We start from the raw sequence: 19761 nt of genomic DNA, 5'->3' as shown, positions 1-19761 counted from the left end.
CCTAAATAACTCTGAGTGGGTTTAAAACCTGGGCCTGTATTCATAAAGATTCTTAGTCCAAAGAGTTTCTCCTAGTTATGTAATTCTAAGAAAATTCTCAGAAATGTGGACATTTCCCCTTAAAATGAAAGAGAAGATCCAAGTAAAGATAAGTTATTCATAAAGCATTTTAAACCTCAATAGAGCCCTTTGGGTCAAAAAGTGTTCGGAGCAGTGAGGAGGATATTTAAGAGGCTTAAGAGTTTCTTTAGCAGAGGAGAAAATGTCTGAAAGGTGAAGAGGGAGGAGAAATGTATTAAATGATATATGTATACGTCATACATATACAGATGTATACAATAATTTCTAATAATAGTGAGATAAAAAGAGGCTACAGATCCTGTTGGGGTGTGTATATATATATATATATATATATATATATATATATATATATATGTGTGTGTCAAAATGCCATATTGGCATGTAAATATAAACATCTCTGATGCATAATTTCTTTCGCTATGATAGTTTTATCTTTATAAGATGGTGTCATACCTACTAAAAGCCCCACCTCCTCTCCAAGATAAAAGGCTTTGTATTGTCTTTGCTCAGAGTTGTTCTGAGATTGGCTCTGAATCACTCTTAAACTTGGAATTTTGCCTCGTTAGCAATTTTTAAGCTAAGTTGGGAGCTCTCTCAGATCATTATTAGAACCTTTATGAATACGGGGCCCTGGTCTGTAAGTAGACTGTCTAAGCTAGTTTACCTAGCTTTTACCACACTACCACCCATGTGATTGGGTTGAAGAAGGGACAAGTAGTCGGTGTGGTTTCATCTGGCTTTCTAATAAGTAGTCAATAAGGTGAAAATGTATGTTTAAGACTAAACAGACAGGCTGAGATTAGACGAAACTAACACCCAGGATACTCAGTCTGCTTGTTGAGTGAAAGTGTAATTTGTAAATATATGTATCCTGATACATCATGTATTTGTGTGCCTATATACATGTGGATAGCATTTGAAATAACAGCAGTTGTGATCTTTGAAATCATTTGCCTGTGCTTGCAGCATTAATGCAAGACCATGCTCTAGAGTTGTTTTAAAGGGAAGATAATCAATTACACTAAAGAGTTTCTAGCAGCAATCAAGGACTTCTTCCTCTCTCTTTCTTTGTCAATAACTCCTTAACTCCATTTGCTACTTATTGAGTAGGTACTTATTGAGTAGCTCTAAAGGATTACCAAACAAGATTAGAGAGCAACACAGTGCATAGTACCATCTGTCCACTTACAGCAGGGGTTTTGTCACCACAGACATTACAGACCAAACGTCATCAAAACAGTTCTGTAGAGAGATCCTCAATTAACTAATGAATCACAGATAGTGAGCTGTGGCAGGTCCATGAAACCATGGGATTACTCCTTGCAGTGTTGAAATAACACTTTTTTGTTTTAATTATTTTAGTCTTGGTAGCAGACCAGAGGGCTCTCAACATGTGGCAGCATGTATGGACTTCCACTTTGTGCTTTATTGCCAGTGTTTCTGCTGTTGGTCAGTTGGAAATTAGTACTGGTATGTATCTCTGGTAGTTCTCAAGCTCCGTTTTCTGTCTCTCGTCTTACTGCATGTAGAACAATCCTGCTGAGATTTTGCAAATAACCATCTGGAAACAATTACATATAGATCTTGAAACCAAATGTTAATCAAGGTTAATTGTACAAAAAAAAAGGTGTCCAATTGTAGACCTTTTTGCTAAGGAATTAACGATATATGAACTCGAAGGCGGTCATTGAAGACTATGAATTTGTTCTTATCTATAATCCCCGAGATCTGCTTCACACACATACTGTGTACTGCAAAAAAAAAGTGATTCAATAATGTTTCAACTAGCAAGGGTTATCTGATTGGATTTCATCTGACTTTATATGATAAATGTTATTAATAAATTGTTATAAATTTGCAGTAGTTTTTTAGGACAGTGGACCCAGGGAGTCATTGTGTTTTTTTTTTAGTTCATTTAACTGTTTAATCAAGAGCATGTTTTGCGCGGGAGTGAAATATTACAGATGGAATAATTAACCTTGTGAATCTGAGACAGTCGATTTTGCATTACTGCAGTTCATCTCACAAACTGAATTCATAAAAAATATATTCATTAGTGTAATCTTAATATTTCTAATATAAAAATAAAATATATGACATTTTCCAGATTTAAAAGATATTTACAGAGCTTTTATAACTCCACATATATTTATTTTTTTTAAATTAAGCCTATGCAAAAAAACCTACATATTCTTTTCTTGTTTTTGCTGGGGCTTTTTATAGAGGAAGCTAACTGGGTCCCTAAACTAAGAGAGCTGGACAAATTCTCTCAGACCTCTGATATTTCATTGGCAGAATCTCATTCCCAAGCAATTTCTGAAGTACTTGATGTACGTGGACTTCTGCTACGACAGAAACGAAAAGTCCTTCTGTCCAGCGGAGTGCAACTCTGTCCCCAGGAGACAATACAGCAAGCCATAGCCAGCCATCTCAAATATTACCAGCTAAGAGGTGAGAATGCTGTCGACTGCTTATGCCAATATCCACTCATTGTCTAGCAAATGATTCGTTTGCAATTAATTACAATGAACAACAGTAATTCAGACAGCTGATTTATGGTAGCATTACATTATCACTGTGTATTATCAGTAATATGAGTTATTTGTGTTAGCTGCTGGAATCAGACATAGTGATGGGTTCTACATTGGATTCCCCAAGAGCCCACATGTCATTTCTCAAGCAACATTCTTAAAAAAGCTAAAAGATGTCATTAAAGATCATGAAGTCTCTTGTTTGGACTTATTACCCAATTGCTATTTATGAAATAGCTTGTAGGTGTTTTTAGAAGTAGCCATATTTGTACTAGCATTAACATATGTTTTACCAAGCAGATAGCAACGCATTCATTTAAGTCATTATGGATATAAGAATAAATTGCACATGGACAGGAGAATCCAGGCAAAGCACAAAGAACCTAACCCGAGCTATAAGCTGTTAATTCTCCAGTAGAGACTTTACAGATTATCTGTATATCTGGCTTAACTCTAGAGTTTCATGACTCATGATCAGGGCCTTACCGATCTTCCTCACTCTCAGAATCAAATAAGTTTCATTTAGTTTTATTTCAATTACTGAATAATAAAAAAGAAAGAACTTTATTAGACGAATAAGATTTCACTGAGATGGAATTTGACTAATGTAGTTTCACGAGCTATAATAAAAACAAGCAAACAAAAAACTAACCGGTAAATACAATTTTTTCTAACAACAAACAATATGTATGATGCACAAATAACAGCCATGTCAGTATATTATGAATTAAAATTAATTACCAGCATCCAATTAATCACAGAATAATAATGTCAAACTTTATGGAGTTACCGTAATGTCTCGCAGTAGAGTTGTCCAAAGCAAAAGATTTGAGTTAACCTACATCAGAGTTCTTGTACCAAATTCTTTACTTCTTTCTTACTCCAAAAGAATAATTGTGATGAAAAACAGTATACTCGAGTGTATTTCTAGTGTTTACACCACTAGAAATTTTGAAGTCCTGTTTATATCCTAACAAAAGTTTCGCATAATTCTAATGCATGTATCGGATTAAAATGTATTTTGATGTCCATAAAACAGAGCCAACACGAATGCTGTGCTGCTTTCTGAATAAACAAACCAAACTCTGTTTACGAAGAGAAAAAAAATGCATTGCATGCATTGATTATCAGCTTAATATTATAAACACATGATTGAATGACTATAATCTTTTCCACCAGTTTTATTTCACTGGTTTTCTGCCAGATGTAGATTTTAGTTTTAGTAAAGATCATGTAAGTGTTGATACACTGGAACATTTTTGCAAATACTGCCAACTTTGTGAGCTCATATAAAAGCTTACTTCACAAATGTACCAGACACTGCGGTTCTGACTAATGACAAAACTGTTCACACTCGCTCACACATATGCAACACCCCAATCAAACAAACACAGGTCATTGCACTATACTTGGATCGGACATCTGGATTTCTGCTTGGTTGAATTACCTGGGTTAGTGTTTATACGCTTGTAGAAGTGCCCTTTTGTGCTTTGTACAACTGTAGACAGCTGCTTTGCCTTACAAACACAAACCAAAGTAACACCAACACAGAAAATAAAAAACATATGTTCAGTTATGTATTGTAAATAGAAAAAGGGACAATGTCCCAAAGTGTCTAAAGCCTTAGATCCAAAATATGGTTACAGTGTTCTGCCTCGGTAAAAACAAATTCAATTAAATTATGTATAAAGGGCTTTTGTTTTCTATGCATGTAAAATGTCTTTGTGTGTCCTTAAATCTCATTGAATAAGGCTGGTACAAATATTTTATAAAGTAATTTGGCATTTGGCAGCAAGTCTTATACAGAATTGCTATCAGTGAATACATCGATTCTGGTTCATTGGTCAGAGACTAAGAATCCTATCAGTCTATAACTCTATTGGTGGATAACTGTTCAGAGGTAGATACAGTAACTAGCAGTGTTTCCTGCTAGAAACTTGTTTAGAATGAAAATGGACCACCAACACGTTTGATAATCAATCAATTCCAGACTCTCATGTGAAGTACTGCTAGGAAAGGACTATATGATAAGATATTAGAAATTAGACATTAAAAAAATGGCATAATTAAAGATAACTGATGGGTCTTCTCTTTTTGTGAAGACAAAATTACAGGGCGTTAGTGTCGCAGTTTTGACATAAACCTTAAATAAATCACACAATTTGTGCAATAAATGTACAGTAACTACTCTTCAAATAGAGTTATTTTTATTCTAACATAGTACCGTATAGTACTGTAACTTTGTAATGTGTGTGTATATATATATATATATATATATATATATATACACAGTTCTGGTTTAATTCTTCTGAAGATCCACTTTTCTATTCTGGTGACATCTATAATGAAATAGACCAAATGGTCTACTATATAACGGTAGAACAATTTGCATTTAGGATATCGTCCTGGATTTTGGTCATTAAATGAACCCAATTGAGACGAGTATTTGTTTGTTTCAAATGTGTACAAAAGCTCCATCTTCATATAAAGGCTAGTATTTTAGTTTATAATTACCCAAATCAGGATTTATTCTTAATGCTCCCATCACAAGTGACAGTTGAGGGTCCTTATATCATCATATCTAATCTGGAGCCTGTTTACTGCTCTTCTGGAGCCTGATTACTGCTTTTGTATGTTCCACTTGTTTGTCATTGAAGGTATCTGCTGGCCCTCAGGCTGGACCTTGTGTTTGTTTACATATCTGCTTTCTTTTGTGTTCCATTACTTCATGTTCTTTAGAGTCTCTAGTTCATTATTTGTTAGCTGTCAACTTTTGTATATTTTTGAAACAGTGTGCCAGGAGGTGGTACGGGAGGCTTTCAAGATTTTCTTGGACCGCCTACCTATAGATGAGGAATATGAGCACTGGATGAGCCAATGTCAGAGCGGGACAGTCAGTGCAAGGGAGATTGGCATTACAATCAGCCAGTCAGAGGAACATCTTGCTCTGATTTACACTGTAAGTATGAGTGTAGTTGTGGACTGCCTGTGTGACTATGAAAAAGTTGTAGTGATGAAGAATACAGAACATAGGTAGATTTGTGGAGCTCGTCTCTGTGATGTCCATTTTCATTTATTTCTGCAGAGGCTGATTCAAACTGGACTGAAAAAGTAAGATATGCCAAAAGCTATCCATCTTTACATGTCCTCATTGCAGTCAGACCCAACAGTACATTTTCTCTTCTATTTCTCTGTAATATACTCAGACATAATGCCATTCAAATCATTCTTAATCCCTGTTTCTCTTTTGTTTTCAGTGATACAGCTAAGACCCATGTGTGCAGGTACGTGCTGTGTGCTCTTATACAGAAATATACACTGTATGTGCTGTGTGTGAAGATATACAGAAATGTATACAATGGAAATCTTGTCTAAATTCAAAACAGCAACATTCTATTGTCAAAAAAAAAATCCTATGGTATTCCAATATGAAACCTGTACAGGATTATTTGGAATTTTGAAGATATTGTGGATTTCTGTAGGAACTGTCTTGTAGGACAAGACATAAATATCCTTTAGGATCACTTCTACAGGATCCTAAAGGATCCATTTGGGTTCCTATCCTGGTATATAATGTAATTTCACAGTGACATTTCTAAGAATCCTAAAGGGGCACACATTCATTCATTCATTCATTCATTCATTCATTCATTCATTCATTCATTCATTTTCTACCGCTTATCTGAACTTCTTGGGTCATGGGGAGCCTGTGCCTCTCTCAGGCGTCATCAGGCATCAATTCAAGATACACCCTGGACGGAGTGCCAACCCATCACAGGGCGCACACACACACACTCTCATTCACTCACACACTACGGACAATTTTCCAGAGATGCCAATCAACCTACCATGCATGTCTTTGGACCGGGGGAGGAAACCGAAGTACCCGGAGGAAACCCCTGAGCCACGGGGAGAACATGCAAACTCCACACACACAAGGCAGAGGCAGGAATTCTACCCCCAACCCTGGAGGTGTGAGGCAAACGTGCTAACCACTAAGCCACCATGCCCCCCCGGGGCACACATTAACATTTTATTTGCTAAACTAATACTACCTTTTTGACTGTATCATGAAATTTGATCATTCATACATCAGATTTTTGTACAAAAAATATCACCCTAAGACCATAAGATCAGAAACAACATAGGATACAACAGCAGAGAGCTTAGTGCTGGTTTTTGGGGTGTTGATCAGAAAACTTTGTGTTTTTAAACCATTTAAGAGCAAATGGATAGTTATTTGCACATTTAAAATAGATGTTAAAGCAGACTGTTGAGGCAATTTTGTGAATGCAAATGAAATGACTGGAAATTGACTTGATTTAGTGCAAATGAAGTGCTTGATAAATGTTGCTCTGGAGTATGATTTGTGTATGCATACAGTTCTCCTCTGACCTGATGCTGTATCTCATTTCTCAGGCCTCAGTGTGAGTCATCCAAAGAGCAGGACATCAGTCCTTCAGGTGTGTCCTGCAAATTTTAGTCTGTGTAAATGTTCATAGTGTGTACTGATAAACTGTGATTCACATGCCAGTCACGTTACTAAAACAAGTCTCCCTGATTCAATGTAGATGGGTCAGTGGAAAAGCTAACAACAGAGGTCATTTCAGACACAATCCTGGATAAAATGGGCTTAGAACCTTGGGAAATTACAACAGCGTCATCTGGTACCACAATATCAGAAGTGCATAGTGAGGTCAGTGGTGGCTAAAATTTTATTTGCTTCTAACAGGTAATGGACACTGTTGGCTTTTACCTCTGTTCGGATAACCTTACACAGAATTTTAATGGTTGAAGATAAGGCTCTTAGTGAGAAGAAAAATATTGCCTCTTGTAGGCTAGGTAAAAAACAGAAATACTTATGAAAAACTACAATTTTCTAAAACCCTGAGTGTCTTCGCTCATATGAGCTATTAACCACCGACGTGGAGTGTGACATGACAGTGACAGACTGCTGAACATGGACACAAGAAAACACATTAACATTTACATCACATTACAAAATTACATTTTTTTGGGCCACTGGTTAAAAGAGCTATTGGATTTCATTCATAGGGATTGGTTTTAATATATACTGTGTGTACTGGGCCTAAAGAAATCTATGCTTTAGTTGCAGGTTAATAATGAATTAGAGCCTGTACAACATGCAGCAGTGGAACATAGAATGAATCTCACTGGGATACTGAAAGGAGAGCAATGGAGTGTACAGCTCTCAGACCCAAACAGCAACCAATATTACACAATCTCTCAGCAGTTTAGTGAGAAGGTGAAATGTTCATACACTCAAACATATCCACTCTCACTCCTCTATTTTATATATTATCATATTAACCTCAGTTTATACTGTATCAGTGTGTTTCAATGTGGTGTCTCCAGGTTTCAGGTGCATTGGAAAAGCTGAACGAATTCAAGAGCATATCTATCCTGGACCTCAGGTGTGTACGTTGATTTTTTTTTAAGGAAAGGTATTGTAGGAAGACGTTATGAACTTTTCTTTTTGGAGTTATATGTATAATAGAATTATCTATATCAACATTCGTATACACTATATTAAATTTGACCCGGTCAGGGTAATTCAATCAGTTCCATTGAACATGTCCTGTACTTCTTCTCCATCCTGTTTGTGTTTTTCTCCAGGCCTCATCTGGAAAATTCTGGGTGAGTCCAGTTCTGATTTACTTGCTTAAGTTTCCTTCTTATAACTGAATGTCATGGTTCTGCATGTCTAATTTTAGTGTGTGTGTGTGTGTGTGTGTGTGTGTGTGTGTGTGTGTGTGTGTGTGTGTGTGTGTGTGTGTGTGTGTGTGTGTGTGTGTGCTTATTGAAGTTGTTGTGATATTAATTTATAGCCTAGTTTTGGATCAGCGGATGGTTGAATAACAGCTAAATAGTTTATCTTTTCTGGAAATGTAAAAGGTCTTATTGTCCTAAATCATCCATCTGAAATATTGTGAGTTGTTATAAAAACACCAGTTTTTACAAGACAACGTAGTATAATTTCTTCATAACCATGACCTTCAATGGTTGCCTAATAGTGTGGATGTAATGTTAGTGCCGAATATTATGGACTAAAGCATAGCTATGCACTTGTTTTCTCTTCACAGTGGAGAGTCTGTATTGGTGAACTATGTAATCTTACTGCATACAAGGGGACACAAGATCAGCAGTGAAATTTTAGACTTCATCAGCATGCAGTTGAACATGGTGGAAAGAAACTTTAGCAATTCAGAGAAGCCCACTGTTCGATACAGGATGAATGACCTACATGTGTATACCGCCGAGGCTCTGCTTGGTACACATGGCTGTGAGCTCTCATTAATAACTTTGAATTCATTGAGTTTTTGTAGTATTTGTAGTCTAACGTTGATTTATTATTTGCAGAGGAAACATTTCCAGAAGAAGCCCAGCTCACAAATGGACCACAACAACCAGAGATAATGGTAAAGTAAAATATACTTTAATAAGTAACTTTGTGAATGGCTTGATATAGGTAAGTAAAAAAAATGACATATTGCAATCTTCATGAACCAGGTTGGCGCTTATCACTTACTCTATATTACAGCAGCAATAAACAATCATTCCCTCAATAGTCCATTTTTGTTTGAATAAGTCTACACAAATATAAAGCAGCTAATCACATTATCAAGACATTACAAAGTGCAAAATCATCTGTACTGTAGACTTTCCCATAGAGGAAAAATTACAGTTCGTGACAGAGCCCCGACACTGGAGACTCCTCCTATAGATGTTAAACAATCATCTACCAGAAAAATAGACTGTTAGTTGTTACTGTGTTTGTCTCACACCTCCAGAGCTGGAGATTCCCTCCTCAGCCCTGTGTGTGGAGTTTGCATGTTCTTCGTGTACTTTCAGGGTTTCCTCTGGGTACCCTGGGTTCCACTCCTAGTCCAAAGAGATGCAATGTAGGCTGAATGGCATCTCTAAATTGTATGTAGTGTGTGATTGTGCCCTGTGATGTACTGCCCTGTGAGGTACTGGCACCTTGCCTTGTGCCCAGAGTCTCCTGTGATAGAGTCCAGGTTCTCCATGGCACTGTGTAGGATAAGCAATAAAATGGATGGATGAAAACAACACGTTTTAACCATTCGTTGTTAAGTCTTAGATTATGTGTAACATCTGCCATTCACTACCTGTGAATGGTGTTTACTATAGCAACGATAATGTATTAGAAATTCATACACAGTAAGCCTGTGATTTCTGTTGCAGAAATCATTCAAATCAAACAATAAAGCCTGAACAATCCGGTTTGAGAATTTAGAGGCACTGTGGTATAATGTAGTGTTTTTGTCTGTGTTTTTGTTAAGTATGACAGACCAACTACAACAACAACAACACCTGATTTCCCTGGAAAGGAAGAAGAGGAAGAGTCTAATTTATTGGAGGATGTGACTGTGAGGGTGACTGATTTTACTATACAGCCACGCTTAACTGAGGAGGCCAGCACTTCTGAAGGTATGCCCAAAGCCATACACCCCAGTGAAGATTGCTCTAGAGTTGCAGTTCACTTGTGTAAATATTCTCTGTTACCTGTGTGTAGATACTAAGCTGAAGGAAGACTTGCTTCTACACAGTACAAGGGAAACTCAAACTTTGCCCAGTGTGACTCCTACTGTGGCATCCATCCAAGCTGCTGGTTTCACAGATGCTGTTTCTGAACATAAGACATATCAGATAGAGGACATTCTTGAAACTAACCTGTCCAAAAATCATGGAGATCACATTGGAAATATGGATGAAGACACATCTGTTTTAACTTTCATAACTCTGGCAGGAGATTATGAGTTTTATGACTCACCCAGGACTATAACTAAGTATCCAGAGGCATTTTTAGAGGAAACGCCTAGTCTCATACCATCCATAAGGACAACAGAATCAGCTGAGGCAGAAGACCACACACTTACAGAGACAGTCAAAAGAGAAGAAATATCTTTAGAGAAGGAGCAGCTTGTGACTCATCACCAAAAAAATACAGATGCGCAAGAACATGGTGAAGTTCCTTCACAAACAGAAACGAAGGTCATGGAAATGATCGAGGCCTCTAGAGAAATACAGAAGACTGCCACTCTAGCAGGAATAATAGATGATTACAGTTTCACAGATGAAGTGGACAAATTAGAGAAAGCGATAACAGAAGGTATTGATGTTTCCATGGTGATGGAGGGAGATGAGTATGGGCTTGCTGTGGAATCCAATGTGGAAACAATTTCTCCAGCTTTTCAGACTCCAGAAGAGATCACCACAAATCCACATCCTGTTCACCCCATATACATATTTCCAGATAACGAGTTTGTTCCCACCATCCCCACAGAAGTCACTATGCCTGAGAGCGAGTCTGTTCATAATCCAACTGGAACAAAAGAGGGGAGTGAAGTCAGTAATGCCATGCCTACAAGCCCTGGACGTGCTCTGATTGTGTTCTTCAGTCTGCGAGTAACCAATATGATATTCTCAGAAGATTTGTTTAATAAAAGTTCTCCAGAGTACAAAGCCCTGGAGCAGAGGTTCCTTGAGTTGGTAAAAAACCATCTTCCAGTATAATTACTACTTATTTTTACTAGTATTAATACTAGAATCAGTACAACTTGTTGAGTGAGCCATGCTGAGTCACCGAGATAACTAAAAATGCCAGCAATATAGTAAATATTCTAATTTTGTGCTAAAATTGTAGGTACATTTACATTTAAATTAGTACTTGATTTCCTGCTCCACCACTTTTTAGACATTTTATACATTGTGTATTCAGTCATATTATATACTGAGTGAATTGTATATTCTGATCTATTGTTTTTTTCATGAAAATTTCTATATTTGTGGTTTTTGTGCAAGTTGTCTAGTTGCATTATTTGTATATTTGAACTCTTTGGGTCATATAGAGTATGTGCATGTATATGATTTTTATCATTTTTCTTTCTATTTTTGGAATTTGTGCATTTCTTAGCTGGTTCCTTACTTGCAGTCAAACCTCAGTGACTTTCAGAATCTGGAGATACTAAACTTCAGGAACGGCAGCATTGTGGTGAACAGCCGCATGAAGTTTTGGAAGCCGGTTCCGCGAAGCGTTACCACAGCTGTCTACCTGATCCTCGAGGACTTCTGTAACACAGCGTACCAGACCATGAATCTGGCCATAGACAAATACTCACTAGATGTGGAGTCAGGTAAGATCAGTACTTAAGCATGCACATACAGTATAGACTAAAAGCTATACAAAGTGACTGTGGAACTGTAGTAGTTTAACTGGAACTGAATAAAGAAGCTGGACATGGAAACTCAGGAGCAAAAAGGAGAGAGTCTAGTAACAACTAATACTAAGTTACTCTATGTTATACACAAGAACATACAGCACAAATGGGCATGCTGTATCTAAAAAAACAATAGTTGCGTGGTGTGATGGAGCCCAATGCAAAGCATCATTACTGTTAGCATCTCAAAACAAATGTTTAGTCCTTTTACACCACAGCCAATTTGGCAACAATTAAATTAATCTAGTAATTCAAGAACAACGTTTCATACTTTTTATTTGCTCTATTATAGTTGTATTTAATGTTGTAGTTTACTGTGAAACAAATGAAATTTGTTACCTACAATACCATACACGTTATACCTACAATACCATATACTGACTTTTATAAAAATAAAAACAAGTATTAAAAAAATGAAATATACTAAACTAGAATTTCAATAAAACACAAAAAATTAAGGGAATGTGGAAAAGGGAATACATTATATGGAAAAATATACAATTTTATAGCAGAGATCAGGATTTTAAAGTTCTATTTAGGAGTGACGAGGATGGACAGGATCAGGAACGAGTACATCAGAGAGACAGCTCAGGTTGGCTTTGGTTTTGGGGACAAGGTCAGAGAGCAAGACTGAGATGGTTTGGACATGTACAGTATAGAGAAGGGAGATGGTTATATTGGAAGAAGGATGCTGGAGATGGAGATAAGAGGTTATGTAGAAGACCAAAGAGAAGATGTATATATGGATGTGTTGAAAGATGATATGAAGTTAAATGGTGCGAGAGTAGAGGATGCAGAGGATAGAGCTAGTTGGAAACTGATGATTCGCTGTGGCGATCCCTAACGGGAAAAGCTGAAAGTAGAAGAAGAAGATCTGAGTACAGATTGGTGGTGGATGATTGGTAGTATGGCGATTGTGAGTAAAGTGCAGATGTGCAATTGGAGTGCAACATATGTGCAATATAAGCTATGTAGTTCCATATATGCTGAGCAAAAAAAAAGCCTGGTCGCCTTAGTGTGTGTTGAGTAGACAAGTCCAGAAAAAGTTCTAATTTGTTGTCCTGGATGAGAACCCGAATAGCCTGCAGGAAGAAGTTTCTCTCCATTCTCTCTGTATTGGAGCACTTTCACGATCACAACAGAGAGAAGAGTCTATTGTTTGAATAGTTGAGGTGCTTCACTATCTTCCAGGCCTTAGTCCAGCACAGCTTGCTTGGATGTTCTCACCACCTTCTGAAAAGCCGGCTTCTCCGGCTTGGTGGTGTTCTCACACCATGCTGTAATGCTTCCAATCAGGATGCTCTTAAATGTTCAGGTGTAAAAGAATTGTCTAAGGTGCTAAAGAAGCTGACAGGCCTTTATTATAGCAGCTATATATAGCAGCTATTTTTTTTCCTTATTTGTTTAAGTTAAGATAATAGAGAGAAAGGAATTATGATCAGAACTAGGAAGTGATACATTCATTCATTTTCTACCGCTTATCCGAACTTCTCGGGTCACGGGGAGCCTGTGCCTATCTCAGGCGTCATCGGGCATTGAGGCAGGATACACCCTGGACGGAGTGCCAACCCATCGCAGGGCACACACACTCTCACTCACTCACTCACGCAATCACACACTATGAACAATTTTCCAGAGATGCCAATCAACCTACCATGCATGTCTTTGGACCGGGGGAGGAAACCGGAGTACCCGGAGGAAACCACCGAGGCACGTGGAGAACATGCAAACTCCACACACACAAGGCAGAGGTGGGAATCAAACCCCCAACCCTGGAGGTGTGAGGCAAATGTGCTAACCATTATGTAACATAAACTGGATGAATACTTAATGGAGATCTGATATGAGGGATTAAACAGGCAAACCAATCAAAGGGAAAACAAAATAGGAGAAACTACACGTTATGGTTATATGAAAACTAGACGTTATCATTACACATGAGGGCAACAACCAGTGACAATACAGGGGCATAGACATGACATGACATTAATCAAAAGAAGAAGAAGAAGAGGAAGAAGAAGAAGAAGCTTTTATTGTCAACAAAACAGACATGGCACTGTAAACAATACAAACACATGAAAACGCAGAATAAAGCAGACATTAGCCTCATCATTGTGCGATGCAACATGCGCTCTAGCTTGAGGAAGAGATTCATGACATAAATACACATGTAGTCACTGTCTCAAGCACATTGTTTGTGTAGTTAGTATTTTTCAATAAGTGTCTCTTCACATGAGCATGAATAATTGTGCATCTCATACATCTCAGTCAGGATGCTCAAAAATCTCCAACAATACTGTTTTTACATTCACATGGAACATCCAAGATGGTGCTATCTTGCTATAAGTATTGCTGTGTTTTGAATCATACCACGTAAACATTTAAATATTGTGTGTGTTGCATTTAGGTGATCAGGCAGACCCATGTAAATTCCAGGCATGTAATGATTTCGCTGAGTGCTCAGTGAACCGCTGGTCCAGCGAGGCCGAGTGTGTGTGTAACCCAGGGTACTTTAGTGTCGATAGCTTGCCCTGCCAGAGCATCTGTGAAATCCAGCCAGATTTTTGTCTTAATGATGGCAAGTGTGACGTCATTCCAGGTCGAGGAGCCATCTGCAGGTGTGTATTTGTCTGTTAACACATTGTGTGTTTTTGTATTGTATGTATTTTGATTACTGAGATATGTGAGATGTGCGACTGCTATTGAATGTTAATATGTATTTTAATGTATGAGCGTATTTATGTTTAAGTATCAACCTTGAGTGTGTATTTGTGTATGTGTGTGTGTGTGTGTGTGCGTGTGTGTGTGTGTGTGTGTGTGTGTGTGTGTGTGTGTGTGTGTGATGTAGGTGTAGAGTAGGTGAGAACTGGTGGTACAGAGGAGAGCACTGTGAGGAGTATGTGTCAGAGCCACTGATGGTTGGGATTGCCATAGCATCAGTGGCTAGCGTACTGCTGATGGCTTCAGGAGTCATCTTCTTCCTAGCTCGGGCTCTGAGAAACCAGTATGAAGAGGAGGTGCAGGACACTGTGAGGTAGCTAAATGGCAAGCGACTTACAACAGTGTCTTTGTTTTATGTGATTTTTACGGTATGTATCTGTCCTCTTAATTGGTTTTATGAATTTAAGTCACAGGCATATAATAATAATAATAATAATAATAATCATTATTATTATTATTATTATTATTATTATTATTATTATTATTATTATTATTATTATTATTATTATTATTATTGTTGTTGTTGTTGTTATTATTATTGTTGTTGTTATATAACAACAACAACAACAACAACAACAATAATAATAATAATAATAATAATTATTATTATTATTATTATTATTATAGCCAGCATTGTGGCAGAACAGGTAGTGTTGCCACCTCAGCTCCAAGTCTTGGATTACTGTCTGCAAGGTTCTTCATGTGTTCTCCTGTATCTGTGTGGTTTCCTCTGGGTCCAGGTCTTTTCACAAACCTGCCAAAATCATGTGGATGGATTGCCAACTCGAGATCACCTCTAGTTTATCATATCTATAAATGTGTTTGTGCATGGTGCTCTGAGTAAACTGCTGTCCCAGTAGGTATTTTCCAACCTCATGTCCCCAGTGTTCCCAGGACAGGCTCTGGACCTACGGTGACCCTGACAAGAATACAACACTTAACTAGAGATGATTGAGTGAATGTAATACATGTCTGAGCTTCACTCTATTGGAACTATATGTCAGATTTTTCATGCCTGGGTTAGTTCCAGCATCATCCTGGCTATTTATTTATTTATTTATTTATTTATTTATTTATTTATTTATTTATTTATTTATTTATTTATTTATTTATTACAAATCCTCTATTATCTACTAACTTTTTTTAGCCATTGACACTAACAAAGCATGCCATTTAATGCTACAGTACTTATTTACTTAACCTTCCAACCCGGTCACCCCATAACCAACATGCACATAAAAACAACACAACTCCATTCGTCCTTTTGAAACTTGATAGATATTAATAAACATATCTGAATGATCTGAATGAACTGAATTTTGGATGAGTGTAAATGCTTATGGGACATAATACCAGGTATTCAATGTAATTTAAAATGAGAGGTGTTTCTGAAATCACTGAGAATCACTACTTTTGTTATATAACAATGGAATAATCCATTCGTTATGGACATATTCAATGGAGCAATGAATAATCCTGATTGGTCATCTCATCTGGGTCTTCAGGCATAAAGTTTGCACAGTTAATGCTCACATTTCAACATTTTCTATTTATTATAATTACACCACAGAGAAAAAAAATCAGGAAAGTTCGAAGCAAATCCAAAGATTCACTGAAGATATGATGTATTTTATTAGAAAATAATCACATAAATAGCGTGATTGTGTCCTGACATGAATGCGATAGCATTCACTATTGTTTAAAGGTCTCCTCTGACTGTGTATGACCCCCTGTCTCCTCTCCTGAAATTATGTTAGAAGTCACATAATTTTTAATCAATCACACACATTTTTAATCAAGAGCATCCTTGCTTTGGCTGAGGCAGGGCTTATTGTCTTATTTTTTTTATAATATAATTATCATTCCTCTAGAAAAAAAAATCTGTATTTAATTGCAGACTGTTTCTTTAAATAATGACACTGCATCTATTTGTCAGCTCAGTGGGTGGTGTGTGTGTGTGTGTGTGTGTGTGTGTGTGTGTGTGTGTGTGTGTGTGTGTGTGTGTGTGTGTGTCTTTGTGGATTGAGTTGTTTATTGGGACCAGATGCTTGCATCATGATAAAAGAATGCATGTGCATATTTATTTATTTATTTATTTATTACAAGAATGGCAGCCTTTTTGTTACTGGGATTAAAGCTAGGTTAAGGGGTGCCATTATACATTTATGTAAAAAAAAAAAAAAAATTAGGACACCCCATTAAATATTCAGTTCTTTATTAAGAAATGTCAACGCGTCAATTTCTGATCTAGTTTTAATTTGTACCTGTAGATGAAAGTGATGTAATTACATGTAAACAATAAAAAAATAACTTGGTTTTCACTTATTAAACAGAAGAAATGAACAAAAATTAATATTTCAACTGAGGAAAAAGTTAGGACACCCTATTCCCTAATAGCTTATGTTCCCCGTTTGGCTGAAATAACCACATTGAGACGTTTCTTGTAGACATCTACTAGTTTCTGACTTCGACTGGAAGAAAGTTTTCTCCACTCATCAATACAGAATTCTTTCAGCTGTGTGATGTTTGAGTTGATTCTTGCATGGACAGTTTTTTCAAAGCACCACACATGATCTCAATAGGATTTAGATCTGGGTTTTGACTTGGCCATACGTAAATTGTCCATTTTTTTTTACTTTTCAGCAATCCTTTGTAGATGTACTGGTTACTATTTTAGGTCATTGTCATGTTTCAAGGTCCAGTTTTGTTTCAGCTTCAATTTCTTAACAGATGGTCTCACATGTTCCTCAAGCACCTTCTGATACAATGTAGAACTCATAGTGGATTCTATGATGGTGAGCTGACCAGGTCCTGCTGCAGCAAAGCATCCCCAAACTCAATCACTTCCACCTCTAAGATTCACAGTTGGTATGAGGTTCTCTCGCTGAAATGCTGTATTTGGTTTACGCCAAACATGCTCTCTTATGCTCTTCAAATATTTCATCCTTAGTCTCATCAGGCCAAAGCACATTATTCCAGATGTTTTGGCCTTTGTCTCTGTTGTCTTCCTCCTTGCACTCCTCCCATGATAATTAAAGTTGTCAGTCTCTTTTTGATTGTACATTCATGCACTTTGACATCAAATGTAGCAAGAGCTTTCTGAGGGTCCTGTGATGATATTTTAGGATTTTTGGAGACTTCTTTAAGCATCTTACGGTCTGCTCTTGTAGTGAATTTGCTTGGATGATTTTCTGGACAGTGGAATGGCTGATTACAAAATCTTTTGAGATCTTTTTATATCCCTTACCAGACTCATATGCCGCAACAATCTTCTTTCTGAAGGTCTCAGAGAGCTTTTTGGACCTCACCATGGTGAAACTACTTACTTTTTTTTACTCAACAATTAGGAGCAAAACAAACAACATAACTGAGGACTAAATAAGACAATCCTTCTTCAAAATGCCCTGTAACAATGGTCTAATAATTTACACCTGATGTGATACACCTGTAGGTCATTTTATCCAATTTAAGTACAAATAAATGTAGGGGTGTCCTTACTTTTTCCTCACAAGAAATTGGATTTTTTTTTTTTTCAATTTACATATTATAGATCATTTAAAGCAATAATTTTCTTTGGTTTTATTTGTTTAGTTATATTACTTGAATCTTCCAATATTGTTAAAATAAAAATGAATTTTTCCTAGATTAATTTTTTTTAACATGAGTATATATCACCGCAAAATAGTTCAATGTGTGTGTTTGTTTTTAAACACACAGGAGAGGAGACAGTGTTGGTTCATTGGAAAGGGCTACGAAGTACAATCCCATGTATGAGAGTGAGGTGACGACGGGTTACAGTCATTACTATCTTCGTTATCCCGAACCTCTGATCTACAGCAGCGCCAGCGCCGACGCCTCCACAGACTTCAGCAGTGAGGAAATCAAGCACATCTATGAGAACAGTGAACTCACCAAAGAGGTACACTCCAAGGGTATAGAGCAAGGCTGATGTCATATTTTTGGTGTGCTTTTGAGATTTTGTGGTGATATTTCTTTCACTTTCCAGGAGATTCAGGACCGGATTCGCATTATTGAGCTGTATGCTAAAGATCGTCAGTTTGTGAACTTTGTGAGACAGCATCAAACGTAAGTATGACTGTGTAACTGCATTGCTCTTTATTTCCTTTCTGTGTGTATGGTATGTTAACGTTTCTGTGTTTGTGTGTCATAAGTGTGGCAGAGACTCAGAGTGAGAGCTCATCAACATGACCTACACCTAGCGGACTGCTACATACAACAAAATATTCACACGACAAGCTTTTCCTATTAGCAAATCAGTGAAATGTCTTGACATGTCGGCAGTATTTCATTAACTCATCATAACAATTAAGGAATCCTTGAGGAACATTTAGGTGTATTGTCTTCTCTCTTTTCCATATCACACAGATCTGAATGTATATCTTATGACATGCTTGTTTTCTAATCTGTGCCTTAATGACTGCTTCAAAGAAGGTTGATTACTCAGCCATGTATCCATCTTATGCTCCAGTTCATATGTGTTTATTAGTAAACTAAGGTTTAAATAAACCATCGTTAAACCTCCCACAAGCAACAGGGAATCACATGTACCATATATACACAATGTAAGTATTTCTTTATAATAATCTTATTAAAGTTGAATGATCGTAGTCTTTCTTTTACTGAATCTCTGAGCAGATGAACGTTTTATTGTCCTTAAAAGCCATCGCTACTAAATCGGAGGTGTTACATGTTTTCAATTTCCCCACATCCTCTCTGACATGGCCAGAAGAGATAAACAAAGAAAAATGATTGCTTTCCAGGGTTATTCCTTATAATCTCAGCCAGCTTTTCCTAAAGTAATTACAACCAAACTTTTCATCCAAAGGATAAAAAGATAAGAGACCGACGACGGAATGCAAGAAAAGCTTCTTTTATGCTGTATTTATCTCTAAATTTATTCCCATTATCTTAAACCAGACTGATCTCCTGAACAACCCAGAGAAACACACACAAACACAAGCTGACTAAACCATGGCAGCTGTAGCTCCTGTATTCTGTTAGCTTTTAGTTATGTATTTTATTTTTTTACTTTTAACTCCATTGACAACTGGGCATGTTAAATAACAATAATACAATTAAAAATAATAAAAAAGATATGTTAATGCAAAATAATAAATGTATCTTAGTATATGATTATCAATATT

The 19761-nt window shown here is 36.9% G+C and overlaps 1 protein-coding gene across 2 annotated transcripts; it reads left to right on the top strand.

The window, feature by feature from the left end:
• Positions 1–1230: 1230 nt before the first annotated feature.
• impg2a (interphotoreceptor matrix proteoglycan 2a) lies at positions 1231–19236 on the top strand. 2 transcript variants are annotated; one of them, XM_047814542.1, is made up of 20 exons: positions 1231–1551; positions 2377–2532; positions 5405–5571; positions 5698–5723; positions 5870–5896; positions 7032–7075; positions 7184–7308; positions 7723–7878; positions 7989–8047; positions 8250–8270; positions 8717–8904; positions 8994–9052; positions 9938–10085; positions 10171–11147; positions 11572–11791; positions 14283–14493; positions 14724–14909; positions 18314–18515; positions 18603–18682; positions 18769–19236. In XM_047814542.1, the coding sequence occupies exons 1-20, from the start codon at positions 1473–1475 to the stop codon at positions 18803–18805; spliced, it is 3168 nt and encodes a 1055-aa protein (XP_047670498.1). In that variant the 5' UTR covers positions 1231–1472; the 3' UTR covers positions 18806–19236. The 2 variants fall into 2 exon arrangements, with proteins under 2 accessions (XP_047670498.1, XP_047670497.1); XM_047814541.1 differs by having other exon boundaries at positions 2305–2532; positions 7729–7878.
• The last annotated feature ends 525 nt before the right edge of the window (positions 19237–19761 follow it).

This window comes from Tachysurus fulvidraco, chromosome 6 (genome assembly GCF_022655615.1).
Source record: "Tachysurus fulvidraco isolate hzauxx_2018 chromosome 6, HZAU_PFXX_2.0, whole genome shotgun sequence".
NCBI lineage: Eukaryota > Metazoa > Chordata > Actinopteri > Siluriformes > Bagridae > Tachysurus > Tachysurus fulvidraco.
The sequence above is the reverse complement of the archived record's forward strand: the minus strand, read 5'-3'. Positions and strand labels throughout refer to the sequence as shown.

What these genes read in the sequence shown, in the direction of transcription:
- impg2a (XM_047814541.1), top strand. Translation starts at nt 1,473, where the DNA reads ATGTGGCAGCATGTATGGACTTCCACTTTGTGCTTTATTGCCAGTGTT. An exon ending in ATTCAAACTGGACTGAAAAA is followed by an intron (nt 5,724 to 5,869) that starts GTAAGATATGCC and finishes TTTTGTTTTCAG; the next exon opens with TGATACAGCTAAGACCCATG. An exon ending in GCTAAGACCCATGTGTGCAG is followed by an intron (nt 5,897 to 7,031) that starts GTACGTGCTGTG and finishes CTCATTTCTCAG; the next exon opens with GCCTCAGTGTGAGTCATCCA.